This window comes from Pygoscelis adeliae, unplaced genomic scaffold, assembly GCF_000699105.1.
Source record: "Pygoscelis adeliae isolate BGI_AS28 unplaced genomic scaffold, ASM69910v1 Scaffold172, whole genome shotgun sequence".
NCBI classification, from domain to species: Eukaryota; Metazoa; Chordata; class Aves; order Sphenisciformes; family Spheniscidae; genus Pygoscelis; species Pygoscelis adeliae.
In genome coordinates, this window is record NW_008824338.1 from 7,216,354 (window position 1) to 7,229,965 (window position 13,612).

The 13,612-nt window shown below is 42.7% G+C and overlaps 2 protein-coding genes across 3 annotated transcripts in view; one reads left to right on the forward strand and one right to left on the reverse strand.

Annotated features, from left to right (window-relative positions):
- Positions 1-5,955, forward strand: part of EZR (ezrin) — a 20,769-nt gene extending 14,814 nt beyond the window's left edge. The window contains exons 8-12 of one of the 2 annotated variants that reach the window (XM_009319112.1): positions 883-1,013; positions 2,327-2,487; positions 2,807-2,899; positions 3,879-4,130; positions 4,470-5,955. In XM_009319112.1, the coding sequence (XP_009317387.1) occupies positions 883-1,013; positions 2,327-2,487; positions 2,807-2,899; positions 3,879-4,130; positions 4,470-4,634 (802 nt within the window). In that variant the 3' untranslated portion in view covers positions 4,635-5,955. The remainder of the gene's footprint in view (positions 1-882; positions 1,014-2,326; positions 2,488-2,806; positions 2,900-3,878; positions 4,131-4,469) is intronic. The other variant, XM_009319113.1, reaches the window with a different exon arrangement.
- Positions 5,956-7,064: 1,109 nt separating this feature from the next.
- The window catches only part of SYTL3 (synaptotagmin-like 3), a 28,943-nt gene continuing 22,395 nt past the window's right edge, over positions 7,065-13,612 (reverse strand). The window contains exons 10-15 of the mRNA XM_009319115.1: positions 12,166-12,268; positions 11,123-11,293; positions 10,819-10,918; positions 9,556-9,664; positions 8,446-8,651; positions 7,065-7,195 (exon numbers count right to left, since the gene is read on the reverse strand). Coding sequence (XP_009317390.1) covers positions 7,065-7,195; positions 8,446-8,651; positions 9,556-9,664; positions 10,819-10,918; positions 11,123-11,293; positions 12,166-12,268 — 820 coding nt within the window. The remainder of the gene's footprint in view (positions 7,196-8,445; positions 8,652-9,555; positions 9,665-10,818; positions 10,919-11,122; positions 11,294-12,165; positions 12,269-13,612) is intronic.

The following is a 13,612-nucleotide window of genomic DNA, read 5'->3' on the forward strand; positions in this document are numbered from 1 at the left end:
CCGGCAGGCCAGCGGTAGGTGACATGGGTCTCACTTAGGCGAGGCCGTCAGCCGCCCCACGTTCGTAAGGCGTATGTGTGGCCCCAGAGCTCTGGCTTACGGGGGTGGACTCAGGATGTCCTGCAGCGGGACTGCAAGCATTACCCTTCTGGCTCGGACCTGTGGCTGCGTAGTCTGCTGTCCTGCTTGCAGGCCTGAGAGTTGCGAGGAAATGTGCAAGTAAAGGCACAGAGGGCTCTTGTGTGGTGGCGCACACCTAGAGAGGGGTTCTCCTGACTCTTGAGCGTTAGGACCCGATTTATGTGTTGGACCATAGGATGGTTGGGAGTGAGGGAGGAACCTTCACAGGGAGCATGTGTGCACACTGTGAAGAGAGAAGAGGGGACTGGGAGACCTCTTACAGGCAAGGAAAAGGGTTAGCGAATCCGTTGGACTTCTACCACTGGCTGCAGGTTGCTTCTGATTCAAGAAACCATGTTGCTTTTCTCCTGTATTTGTGGCTTGTTTGTCTTCATTCCCTCAGTGCTCTTGTTTTCATACCTCCTTGACTTTCCTTATGACAGACATAACAAAGTTAAATCTCCTCTGCTGTGCGGTGCGGAGTCCTGGTTTTCTCTCTCTGCATCTAGTAGCTATTTGGTGTTCTAAATTTCTGTGGCGGGCAACAAAAATACAAATGTTTTCATTAAGTGGGGTATCCAAAACTGAGCAAAAATTCTGAAGTGATGAAGGAACAGGCTATGTGTATTTGTGTCTTCTGGCTCTTGTTTTGTGGTGGTCGCTTCCCATTGAACTGCCTGGAGAGATGCCCAGCCAAGCTTCTTGCCTTGCTGTAGGTTAGGTCTGAAAGCGAGCTTCAAGCATGAAATCTGTTTCTAACAGGCAACAACTCGAAAATGAAAAGAAGAAGAGGGAGACAATTGAGAGGGAGAAAGAGCAAATGTTGAGGGAGAAGGAGGAGCTGCTGGTGAGGCTACAAGAGTACGAGGTGAAGACTCAGAAAGCAGAGAAAGGTAAAGTACCTGTACTGGCTGACCAGATCACGTGTACTGTGCTCCATAGAAGGGTTATATGGGTCGCTGCCTACACCCAGCCTAAATCTGGTGACACTGGGATCTCTTGGCAAGGCTTACTAATATCTGCCTGTATGGATAAATACACGCATGGGCGCGCACTGCTGAGAACATCCAAAGCATGAAAGTAGCATAAAATCTGCTGATTGTATTTGGGAACTGTCGTGGTTTAACCCCAGCCGGCAACTGAGCACCACACAGCCGCTTGCTCGCCCACCCCCCCCTGGGATGGGGGAGAGAATCGGAAGAAAGAACAGTTTAATAATTGAAATAATAAAATAATTAATAACAACAACAATAATAAATTGTAATGGAAAGTAAAACAGTGAGGTGGGGGAAGGGGAACAAAACCCAGGAAGGGAAAAGGAAAAAAAAAAAACCCCAAACCAAAACCCAAGAGATTATGCAAACGCTCACCACCTGCCAACTGACGCCAAGTCAGTCCCTGAGCAGCCATCACTGTTCCCTGGCCAACTCCCCTCAGCTTATATGCTGAGCATGACGTCATACGGTGTGGAATATCCCTTTGGCCAGTTTGGGTCAGCTGTCCTGGCTGTGCCCCCTCCCAGCTTCTCGTGCACCTCCTCGCTGGCAGAGCATGAGAAGCTGAAAAGTCCTCAACTTAGTACAAACACTGCTTAGCAACAAGTAAAACATCGGTGTGTTATCAACATTATTCTCTTGCTAAATCCAAAACACAGCACTGTACCAGCTACTAGGAGGAAAATTAACTCCATCCCAGCCGAAACCAGGACAGGAGCTGAAGGGCATGAACTCTGTTTTCCCCTGTTGCCAAGAGGGTTTTAGTAGTATAGCCTCTTCCGGCAGTGAGCGAGAGCTCAGCTCTCAAGCACTTTTTACTTAACTCCTGACAGAAAAAGTACTTTGGGAACAAGTCTTATCAGTGAAATGCAAGCTTCTGTTTCAATGCACAGATGCGCAGACTGGAGACGGCAACATCTGGTCCTTGCAGTAAACTGTCAATTAAGGGCAGCAGAATCATGTCAGTGTTACAGACTTCAGTGCAAATATCTTGCAGAAGACTTAATGATAACGTGCAGCTGACTACTTCTGAGTTCTGTTACTTGATGTGTTACGCAAATAACTACTTTGAGGTGCACAGTGAAGGCATATTGTAAGCTGGAGTCAAGTGCTTGTCATGACTTCTGGAGTTACCTATGAGTCTGTCTGTCTGTAGTCCCTTTGCTTTGACCAGGCTTGTGGACTAACCGCATTGATCTGTCTTTTTCCAGAGCTCTCAGATCAGATCCAAAGAGCCATTCAGCTGGAGGAGGAAAGGAGACGAGCCCAGGAGGAAGCAGAACGCTTGGAAGCTGATCGTTTGGCTGCTCTGCAGGCCAAGGAAGAGCTGGAGAGACAAACTATGGACCAGATAAAGAGCCAGGAACAGCTGGTAAGACCCAGTTGTCTTGAGGATACGATATACAGGCATGTTACTACGCCCTTCGAGTAAGGCAAAGCCTTGTTCTCTGGGGAAAACCATAGTGTGGTGAAGTACTAGACCATGCGATAGCATCATTGTGGCACCGGTTTCTATCATGAGCAATCTACTTCTTGTTCTTAATTTCCTCTTCAGTCTTTATTACGGTGGAGCGTAACACTTGGGTCTTTTCTCAGTCAACAGTGTTTCATTGTTGTGTTTGGGTTTTTGTTTGGTTTGGTTTGGTTTTTTTTTTAAGAGTCCTTATAATTCCAGTTTTATTATTCAACAGGCTACAGAGCTTGCAGAGTATACAGCCAAGATTGCACTTCTTGAAGAGGCAAGGAGGCGTAAGGAGAGCGAGGTTGAAGAGTGGCAAATCAGAGTGAGTATCTCTGTCTTACAAAGTTGCTCTGAAGTTCTACACTCGAGCAGAGCATACCACAGTACTTAGCCAGGTACGACTTCTCTAAACGTGTGGAGACAAACATCCGTACACCAGCAGAGAAGGGCAGACTTGCGACGAATGTGCAAATGCCTGCAAAACACCTTTCTTCCAACAAGCCTGCAGTCAAAATTCAAAATGGAAGCCTGTATAAAACCTAAAAATGTGCTCATCATCTTGGAGCCATGGAGGCGAAGGGGCACGTGTATAAATAATGGATTTAATCCATGATGTAATGTCTGAAAACGTTACATCAATCAAGAGAAGATGCTGCAAATGCAGCCATACCGCAAGGTACCAGTCTTGAGGAGTGTGTGCTGTTGTCAGTGGCTTCCTGGTAGCCGGGTCGGGAGAGCTGAATAATTTGATGCACTAAACCCAAAAATAAACCATGCAAGGCTCGGAGTGCCTGGTGCTCCCAGTGCCTTCTGACTAGCGCTGCAGACCGCGTGGGAGGGCAGAACCACTGAAGCAGCAAGGAAGCTGACTGCCTAGTGCGTAATTGCATTCAAAATGCCAGCTCGGGAATCTAAGTTCCTGCTCTGTGGAACCCATATTTACAACCTACAGCTCTCCAAATGGAGAACAGGATGAAGACAACTGTAAGGTCCCACAGAACTATTTTTCCTAGACTGTGTTTTATTGGAAGAAGATTCTTTGTTTAGATCCCCTGCACGTTGCACAGTGGATGATGATAGCATCGCTATGCTATGATGATGATGCTGTCACTAGCAAAAAAAAAAAAAAAAATGTTCTAGGTAAGACTGTAACAGAGTACTGTCAGCTGCAGAGATTTAATTCCCTCTTTCTTGCTTTTCGTTGTAGACTGACAGAACTGGGAAGATAAGCATTGGAAGGGTTCATTAAGCTGGTTTAAAGCAAGAAATGCATAAAAATATTTTTCACTCTTTTCCCAAAGGCCAAGGAAGCCCAGGAGGATCTGGTAAAGACAAAGGAGGAGCTACACCTGGTAATGACTGCTCCGCCCCCACCCCCGCCGCCTGTCTATGAGCCAGTGAACTACCACGTCCAGGATAACTTCCAAGATGAAGGATCCGAGTACTCTGCCTACAGCGCAGAGTTCTCCAGCGAGGGGATCAGGAATGACCGCAATGAGGAGAAACGCATTACTGAAGCAGAGAAGAACGAACGTGTACAGAAGCAACTGAGGGTGAGAAAATGTTTGGAGGAGGGGGAGTAATGAAATCGTTCCTGGAAAATAGATCATTTAACCACTTGGTTAAGCACGCAAAGCGTGATGATGGCTTCTCTTCGCTTACAGTTCCTGTAGGCGGTTTGAATTAAAGACAAGGCATATAAAGATTATTCTCATTGCTTAGGCTTTGAGATTACTTACATCATCCATAGTGTTTATGGAAAGCATATGTTGTATCCGTATCACTGATGGGTCCAGTCATCTAACAACTGTCAACTCTCACCAAAGAACACTGCTGTTATGAGCGGAAAGCTTCTCATGTGTAATCTGTATTTAATGTTCTTTATATTGCAGGCGCTGACAGACGAGCTGGCCCAGGCTAGAGATGAAAATAAGAGGACCCACAATGATATTATCCACTCGGAGAACATGCGACAGGGCCGTGACAAGTACAAGACACTGCGGCAGATCCGGCAAGGCAACACTAAGCAGAGAATTGACGAGTTTGAGGCGATGTAATGACGCTTATAACAAGAAGGCAGGACTGTGGGAAAGGCAGATCTTAATGCTGTATTCTTGTTTTGGGGTTTTTTTGTTGTGTTTGGTTTTTTTTTCCCTGAGGAGGGGTCACTATGACATTTAACAAATGTTCTCTAAACCCAGAGGTGTTTGAATCTCCCTTTTATTTCATACCTTCTATTAAATTCGGTATAGTTAAAAACTCATCGTACCACTGATCCTGGTAACTTGCTTTGGCGTAGTGCCAAAAGGCCTTATGTCACATCTCTCTTTAAGCAAGACAAATTTTAATAGGCCATGCTTCTAGTTGAAGATACGTGTCCTGTGCAGGTGCTGGATTCAGCTTGGTCTAAAAATAAGCAACTGTGGGTGAATTTCGTGCCATATGTCTTTGTATTATTAGTTACAGTGTAAAGTCCAGCAGTTGAGAAGACAGGTTGTAGAACTCAGGATTTGCAAGCGCCTGTATGCGTGTACCTGCGTGCACCATGTCTCTTTTACACCCTGTTTTTTGTCTTGGTCTTGATGTCCACCTTCCCCCCCCTACACACACACACACACACGCACAAAAGAACTGACAACACCTCAGAACTACTTTGTGTAGAAATCGGGCTTTTTCTGGTTGCTGTTCTCAACTGGAGAAATCCTGCAGTGATGGCTCAGACGCGTGGCACAGGGACACCGATACCCTCCTTGCATAACAACTAGGCAAATACTCTATTGGAATCTAATACACTACTGTGTTTGCATTCCAGCTTCATTACTGATCAGTTATAGTGTAGTATTTATATATATATATAAAAAACCTGCAATACTAGTTTAAAGGGAAATAGTTTTGCTCTGTATATTTTGTTACTTTTCAGATTTAATAAGACTTGCATCTGTAAAAATGCCTAAACAGCACTGTAGTCTGATACAGTGCAGCTGATTATTTGCTATAAAGCATTATTTGTAAAGATCATTTTTTTACTTAATGAAAATTGTTATATGTACACATGATCCAATATATACAATTTTACTGCACCTATTTTTCTAACAAATTTTCTAATTTTTTTAAAATGTTTGATTTAAAGTTTTCAGACTCCAAAGATGAAGGGACTGCTTGTTTATATCACAGTTGTATTCTCTCTAGTAGAGCATTTCTGTGACCATTCCTTCCCCACGGATCTCCTCCTTTCCTTGAAAATCTGTTAGAAAGTGAGATACAGTATGTTGTCAGTGCTTCTCTTCCATTTACAACATCTATGCTGCTTTATACTTGAGTTGAATCTTGTGTGGTTTTTTATTTGCAGCAGCAAACATCTAAATAAAAGATCTGCAAAGTAACAAAGGACTTGGAGTCAGGTGTTTCTTGTGGGAGGTGTATTTTGTGTAAGGTGTGCTACTGCCCTCTTAGGTCCTGAGCTTAGCATATGAATCCCTGTGTCTTAAGAGTTAAAAGCCACGTTGACCTGGAAAGGAAGAAAGGCGAACGCTTGCTGTAATGACTAGTGTGACCGCCTTCACCCGAGTCCCAGGGAAGAGGTATATAACAGCAGCACTGGCTACAGTTGTGTAGGTGATGTTTCTGCAGACTAACACTACATCTGAGGCAGAGTGAATGAATGGACGCAGTAGTTGGGCCTTAAGCTTACGTTTCCACCGGTTCACAGGAATAAATGATAAGTTTAGCTGAACTCTTATCCTGTCCAATCCATATGGCATACACAACTTGTTAATGCTGTCTTACGCGGGTGACTGATAAGAACGAGGAACTCCCTACAACTACATTTATTCTATTAGCTTTGTCCCACACTCCTGCTGAGGGAGAATTTATACATTTAACTGCTTTCAAGCACCATGATACAGCATGCAGTTGAAGGGCATGTGGCCACAGGCCGGAGCTTTTTAGGGTCGTGTGAAGTAATACTGGCCCTGTAGATAATTCTGAAGCACAGAGGTGTTAGCATCACCCGTTTGCAGCAATCAGTTAAAGATAGGCTAGCTTTTAATTCTCTCTGAACATGTATAAAACATCAAGAGCGGAGTGAAAGCATATAACTTCCTTAAGGTAACAGTTGTTTTCTCTAAGAAGTATTCCTATCTGCGATAAAATGAAATAATTACCATTCTGCTGTGCCCAGAAACGGAAAACTGCATATCATCTGTCTACTGTTGTCTTGTCAGCATAATGCATTTCAAACTGAGTTTGTCACTCCTGAAGAAACAATACTAACCTGATACCGCAGCTGGAGACACAGATAACAAAGCCTTCACTTTTGGAGAAATAAAACCTTCAGAACGTCACACGCTTTCAAATGCGTTACTCTATTCCCCAAAAACTGGAGCAGGTACTGTTGCAGTGTACCTTTCCCCAGACCTGAAGGGTATGCGCCACTTGAATTTAAAACTTCACACATGGGGAAGGAAAAGTTGTTGTGCGGTAATCTCTCATGACTTAAAGTTTTCCTTATTTGATTGCAGTACAAGGGTAAAGTCCATCCACGTGTTTGGGCTGCGGAGCGTTTCCTGCCATTGGAGCACTGACTGAGAAACAAGGTCTGTACAGCCAAACGATTCCTCTGCAAGAAAGCAAAAGGAAAGGTCACTTGGCCTTACCCAACTTCTGGCCCAACTGACTAGGTAACAACCAACCTGCTTCTCCCGCTTCTATAGCAATTTCAGCTGTTCTGTAGCTCCTAAGGCATTGAGCGCAATAAACTGTAGTTATACTTTTGAAGCATTATTTACATCCTGTTAAACTAGGAACACTCAGCTTGCAGCACAGAAAAATTTTTTGGTTGTACAACCTCAAAGCAGAGGAGCGAGCGTGCATACTAAAAATAGCAGAATGGCACAAAGCCTCCTGCTTCAGTTCATCTCCAGTGACTTTAAAGCCTTACTAGGCCTAGGGCTTGGATAGTCGTCTTCACTCGGAAGCAGGTAGTCCCTGCTCTAGCAGAAGGGAAAATGCTGGGTAGGACAATCAAAAGAAGCTCGTGAGGAAGCCTGCACAGCACTGAGTTATTACTAGTGATAATACTCCCTTGAAGTGCATGTTGATGCCATAACAAAGTGACTGAACCTCAATTTTTTGGCCTTTCATCTCAAATACTGAAACCAAAGCACGCGCTTACTCTCTGGGAAGACGGGGTGAGAGACTCTATCGGGCAGTCTGCAAGTGATGATACTTCCCTGCTCAACTACCAGTTAAACAGGGCCTATTCAGTGAGCAGAGGGTTTCTCAGCCTTGAGAAAGAGGGCTCGCTCTTATGTTAGAACAGAGCCCAAAACTCAGACATGTGATAGGCCTTTCTGTTTCACTTTCTGTATCTCCCATTGATTGGATTGATTTGTGGATGTAAAATAATAAGCACAAATATAAGCAAGGTTGGAGTCTACTAGATTATTAGTTCTTGTGCTTCCTTTTGATGAGATAGTAGTTAAAAGTAGCCAATTCATAGAAAACAGCTCAAGGAACAAGTCTCAACATAGGCTCTAGAGAGTTGACTTCACCCAACTTTTCTGTGCCTGTCTTCCGCACGGCCAGGAGCTGGCCCTAAAAGTTACCAGGCTAACAAACCAGCTTTCCTGAAAACTCCCCCTGGCACCCTTGAGCATCTGCACAGACCTGAACTAAAATGCATGCATTGGTTCTTGCAGGCTGAAAGCCCAAGACGGCAAGCTGCTTAGGACAGGGACTGGAGCTGTATGTGTAGGCACATGACAGCAGGTAATAAATAGCACAGTGTAAATAATATTATTTAGAATGTAATCTAAATGAATTTTTTTTCCCCAAATTACCTTCAATTTTTAGTGATAAAGAACTTACTTGCACCAAGCTTGGCTCCTCCTAGGAACTGATTGCTTGAGCTGAAAGCTGACTGGTCCCAGACAGTCAAGTGTAGACATGATTGCTGTAGCTGAGCTGGGGTGACACCATCAAAGACAAACAAATGCTTCCACTGGGGACAGGCGTCTTTCTTCAGGACAGGAGACTTTCGCTTTACCTCTGCTTGGTCTGGAAGGATAAGACAACTTCCCAAAAACAATGGGAGTTCAGCAAGGTTACTGATTTCTCAACCAGAAAACGGAACATTTGCAATAATCAACTCAGGCCCTTTGGTTTGCCTTAAATAGCAAAAAAGTTCAGCTGAAGTGTAAGGCAGAACATGGTGCTAGTGTGTTTATTTTGGGACTTGCTCCTTTTCCTGTCTGCCTTCAGCATGGGTGCAAGTAGGCTCTTCTGATCTGCTTTTCCTTCGCTGTCACTGACTGCTGAGGGAGTCTTTACTCCCTGTTCTGTTAGCCAATACTGCCTGAAACCTGCCTTTCAGTAGATAAAATGCTTGCCCATGTCACTGAAGATAGGTGCCACAGCAGGTGAAATGGCTTTGAGATGCTGTAAGTGTACCCCAGTATCATACTTCCGGTGGCATCTGACGCCTGACAGTGAGAAAGTAAAATGATCCCACATACAAGCTACTCAGTGCATTGAAGAAAAATTCAGTCCCTCCTCTTTTAAAATGTCTAGAATGAAGACGATAAAAGTTTCCTTTTCAATGTATCCAAAGCTATATTTAATTCTGCAAAGGCACAGCTGAAAATAGGAAGGAAAATACCCTCTTGATTTGCACTTGTCTTTTTTTTCTCCTAATATCTAAAAGCAGATACTTAAACTAGTGAACTCCAAGTTTTAATGACATATTAGTAAATTCTGAAGTTCCGTTCAGGACCCAAAGAGCATGTGAGACCCGTCACTGCCTTGCTGAGTGCTGCTGTTGCGCAGACACCCCAATGTCACCATTACAAGAAAGTCTGACTAAGGATGTGGACAATGCCACTTTCACATGCCAGCCTCCTGATGAAAACACGTTAATACATACCTTTGCACAAAACGTGTGTGACATTTTCTATTTGAAGTGTTAGATCTCGTACATACCCTTTAACAAATGAGTTCAGCATTCCAGCAGATCTCAGCATGGGCAAATTCTTGGCCCCAAATATCATAACCTGAAGCTGGCAGTTAGGAACATCTTGGTCTTTTTTTCCTGAAACAGGAGCATTTACCACATTAAACAACCAGTTAGTTCAGCTGCTAGCCTAAGAAGCTGCTATAACTAAGTGGGAAAATGACTAAGCAGTACTGCTGCGATAAGGACTCACAGTGCTGTATTAGGATCATTTGAAAGATTTTTAACCTGCTTGTACAGTGTATGATTCACACACAAAAAAAGCAAGCAGTAAGTAGCAGGTTGCTTTGTGATTCCTGTTCCAAACATAGAGCTTTCTGTTGTATTGTGAAAAGGAAACACAGGGCAGTACCCACAGGAGTGTTTCTCTGAAACAAAGCCAGAAGCAGGAGAAACAGCCAAACCCAGGGTGTGATACCGCTACTCTGTTACAGCTGTAGTTACAGAGCACAGACCCAGGCATGCATAGGGAGAAAAAATGGAAGAAAGTAAGCTGGTAACTTTGGGGTCATCTGGAAAAGGGAAAAAAAAAATAATGTAACAGCTAATTAGATCTTTCTATTGGTCTCTACCTGTTGCTATAATCCTGAACACAGAGAGCACTACTAGAGCTCTGAACGTCTGCATACCTCACTACGATCTTGGGAGGCAAGGAAAATGAGGTTGTCCTATCCCCTTCCCCCAAGTGTTTATTTTACTCCACCAGCAGGTGCTAGCTCTGACACACTACAGCAATACTTAACGTACCTTACAAGTCTGTCATTACCAAAAACTGAACCCTGACTGTACATTTTGAACCTAACATCTTCCAAGTGAAACAATCTCTCTAAAATGAGATCACTGGAGGAAGCCAAGGGTGCTGGTCTGGGTACCCTTGCAGCCATTTCCCTTTCACCTTTTCCCTAAATTGGCAGTCTCTGCCTTAGGCAGTAAACTGCTGCATCACCTCCAGAATAAGGTCTACTGGCAACACCATGACAGGCACAAACAGCTGGATGCATCATAGTGCTGCCATTGTAATGTGCAGCTTTTGTTGGCATTACAAAGAACAAAAAGATGAAGTTGGCAAATGTTTGGATTTTAAGGAATTTAAAATATAATACACCACAAACCACAGTTTGCAGTAGCTGTTAACTACGACATACAGGAATATTATATGGACATGGTCAGTCCTTCATTGATCTCGATTCCTTTCTAGCCAAGGTATTCATGCATGCTGAAACATCTTATACCTTCAAACTGGAAATTTTTATACTGGGCTGGTACTGACAGTCTTGCAGACACGAGGAGTTCGCCGCTGTACTGGATAAGCTCATCTTCAGGCTTTTCAAGCTGAAGAAAGGGACATACAGAAACCTGCATTACTGCAATCGTTCTATTCCACATCATTCTCACAGCTTATTTTTGCAACATGTCTTACTAATGGGCTGGATTGACAGCATTCTTCCCTCCATGACTTCAGAAGACTGATCTTTTTCATAGCTTTCACTACATCCTGCTTTTAAGATACAACTAAGCACAAAAATTAAGAATCACCTTGGCTTTGAGCTGGTACCAGTTGAACAACTGCATTGAGTCATCTTCAAAATTCCATGCTGCCAGTGGAATCACCACTTCCCCCAAAAACACCCTGTATTTGAGTGCTCCTGCATGCCACACAGAGATCTGAAGCTGCCGACTTCCCAGCTGTGAGTATTCAATCTTGTACTAGAAAGATAAACAGCATTTACAAACCAATACACAGGATGGATGCAGGCCCATGCTCATAACCTGCTCAAAGGAAGCCCAGCCGCAGCATGGCTGAAGGCATCTGGATGCAGACAAAACCATGTTGTCTGAACGTGCTTTGCAATTTGCATATTACCCCACTACTTAAATGCTAAATAATGCTCATCCAAATATGAAACAACATTCCAGGAATACGTTGGCCTGCCTTGCTGAAGATTTTGATTATTAATTCAGAACTTATGGCTCCTATTTCCTACACACAGTTCTAACAAGGATGCAAGAAGTAATATTGCAAGGCATTAAGGAATTAAAATCATAACTACTGTTCTGTGGTGGGATTATTAATGTTTGAAATTAGACACTACAAAGAGATGGCCTGGCAGTTGCACGGGGAAAGCAAGCAGACAACATCTTAGAGGTGGTGGAATTCAGTCAGCTTTCAGCTAACTGCAAAGAGACGCTCCCAGTGGCACCGACAAAAGGGGTATCAGTTGAAAGGGATACTTGCATAAAATACTAACTGCTCTGCAATACACCCAGTTCCTGAACGTACAAAAAAAGCATCTATGGAAGACACTTTGCTTTTGCCACAACTCAGAACAACACTGGAATTCATTAAGAGTGTTTTCATGGACAAAGGCGGACTTTTCTGAAGGTTTGCAATTTACCATTGTAACTCCAAAAGCATTTTCTCTTATCTGGACTGAAAAACATAATTTTTTACACTGTTGTTGTCAGTGACTCCTAGATTTGCCCCATCAGGATGATTCTGAACTTGCAGGATTGTACATTACAAAAGGAGACATTACCATGGAAAAGCACGCTTAGCGGCACACAATTGCAAACGGTACCTTCAAAGTCTCATTGAATTCTGGATCCACTGTGCTCTTTTTGACAGCTGTCTTCTGCTTACTCCGAGGAGATTTATTAGGAAGTAAATAAACCTTAACGTACCTTGTAGATAGAGAGAAGGATATATGGAAAGTGACCAGAAGGAAAAAAAAAAAAAGCAAACGAAAAAAACTAAGAAGAAAAATTAATTAAATGAGAGGAGTTTTTTCTTAATTCTTAAAAAATTTTGTTGACTTTGTAATTTTCCAAGCAATAAAATGGCAAATTGTGATTTATCTCCTTTCTCAAGAAAAGCAGACAGACTATAAGGATCCCTGTATATCATTCAGCTAATGTGTTTCGATCCTATTCTAATCGGGAAAGGGATTAGGATCTGAATAGGAATCTTTTGTCTTCATGCTCTTGGCCTCTAATAAAATAGCCACCAAGGAAGACACCTTGTCAGTTGTAGTGGCAGCTTTATGATGAACACACAGAGTACATTATGTGCTAAAAAAAAAACCCAACCACAACTCAATCAACTTTAGGATCATTGCTGCTTGTTCATGAAGAAAATATCTCATCTTTACAACACCAAGTACCATGTAGCAAAAAAAGGTATAATCATACAAATGATACATAATAATTCATAACTCTTACAAATGCTAATTGTTGTAACAGCCACTAGAATGAAAGTGGGAGATTCTCTAAAGTGCTCAAAATTGCCCTAACATGGATGCAATGAAAACCAGTAAAAAAAATGTCTGGAAGCTGAGTTGGACTCAATATCAAGCACCAATGATTCCTACCCAAAGTTTCTCATGTGTAGGTCACATGAACTTTAATACTTAAATATTCCCCTTCATGTGAGTTCAGTGGGCTGTATTTGTGTTATGGCTTCAAAACTAAAAAGTATTGGCAATAGAGAGTGCTTGCTCACAGCCTGGCAGGGAAAGGAGTGATTGTTAACATAATACTAAATATTTTTAAACTGTACTTGTATATATTTCAGATATTATGATTTAAACCAATTTTAAAACAGCCTCTTGATTAACTTACTGGTTAAATAAAAGCAGCTGTATCTCATATCATCAATGCAGAACTTGCACATATTCCCTATTCTTTCCAAACTTATCCATAGGTAAAACTACTTTTTAAAATATTCAGGTACTAGAAGTTTTAGCCTCTTGCTCTATCACCCAGATGAATTTAATTAAAAAGTAGCTGGTCAGACCTCAAACCAGTCAACAAGCTAAACAATTCAACAGGTTTTAAACATCAGTTAAAAGTCTGCTTTTCAGCAAGTGTGTTGAATGAGTACACTGACTGTCCTTTTTCTGTTGGCGTGGAAACCAAGTATCAGTCCGGTATCAATACAGGCTGGGGGATGAAGGGATTGAGAGCAGCCCTGCTGAGAAGGACTTGGGGGTACTGGTGGGTGAAAAGCTGGAATGATTCTATGATTCT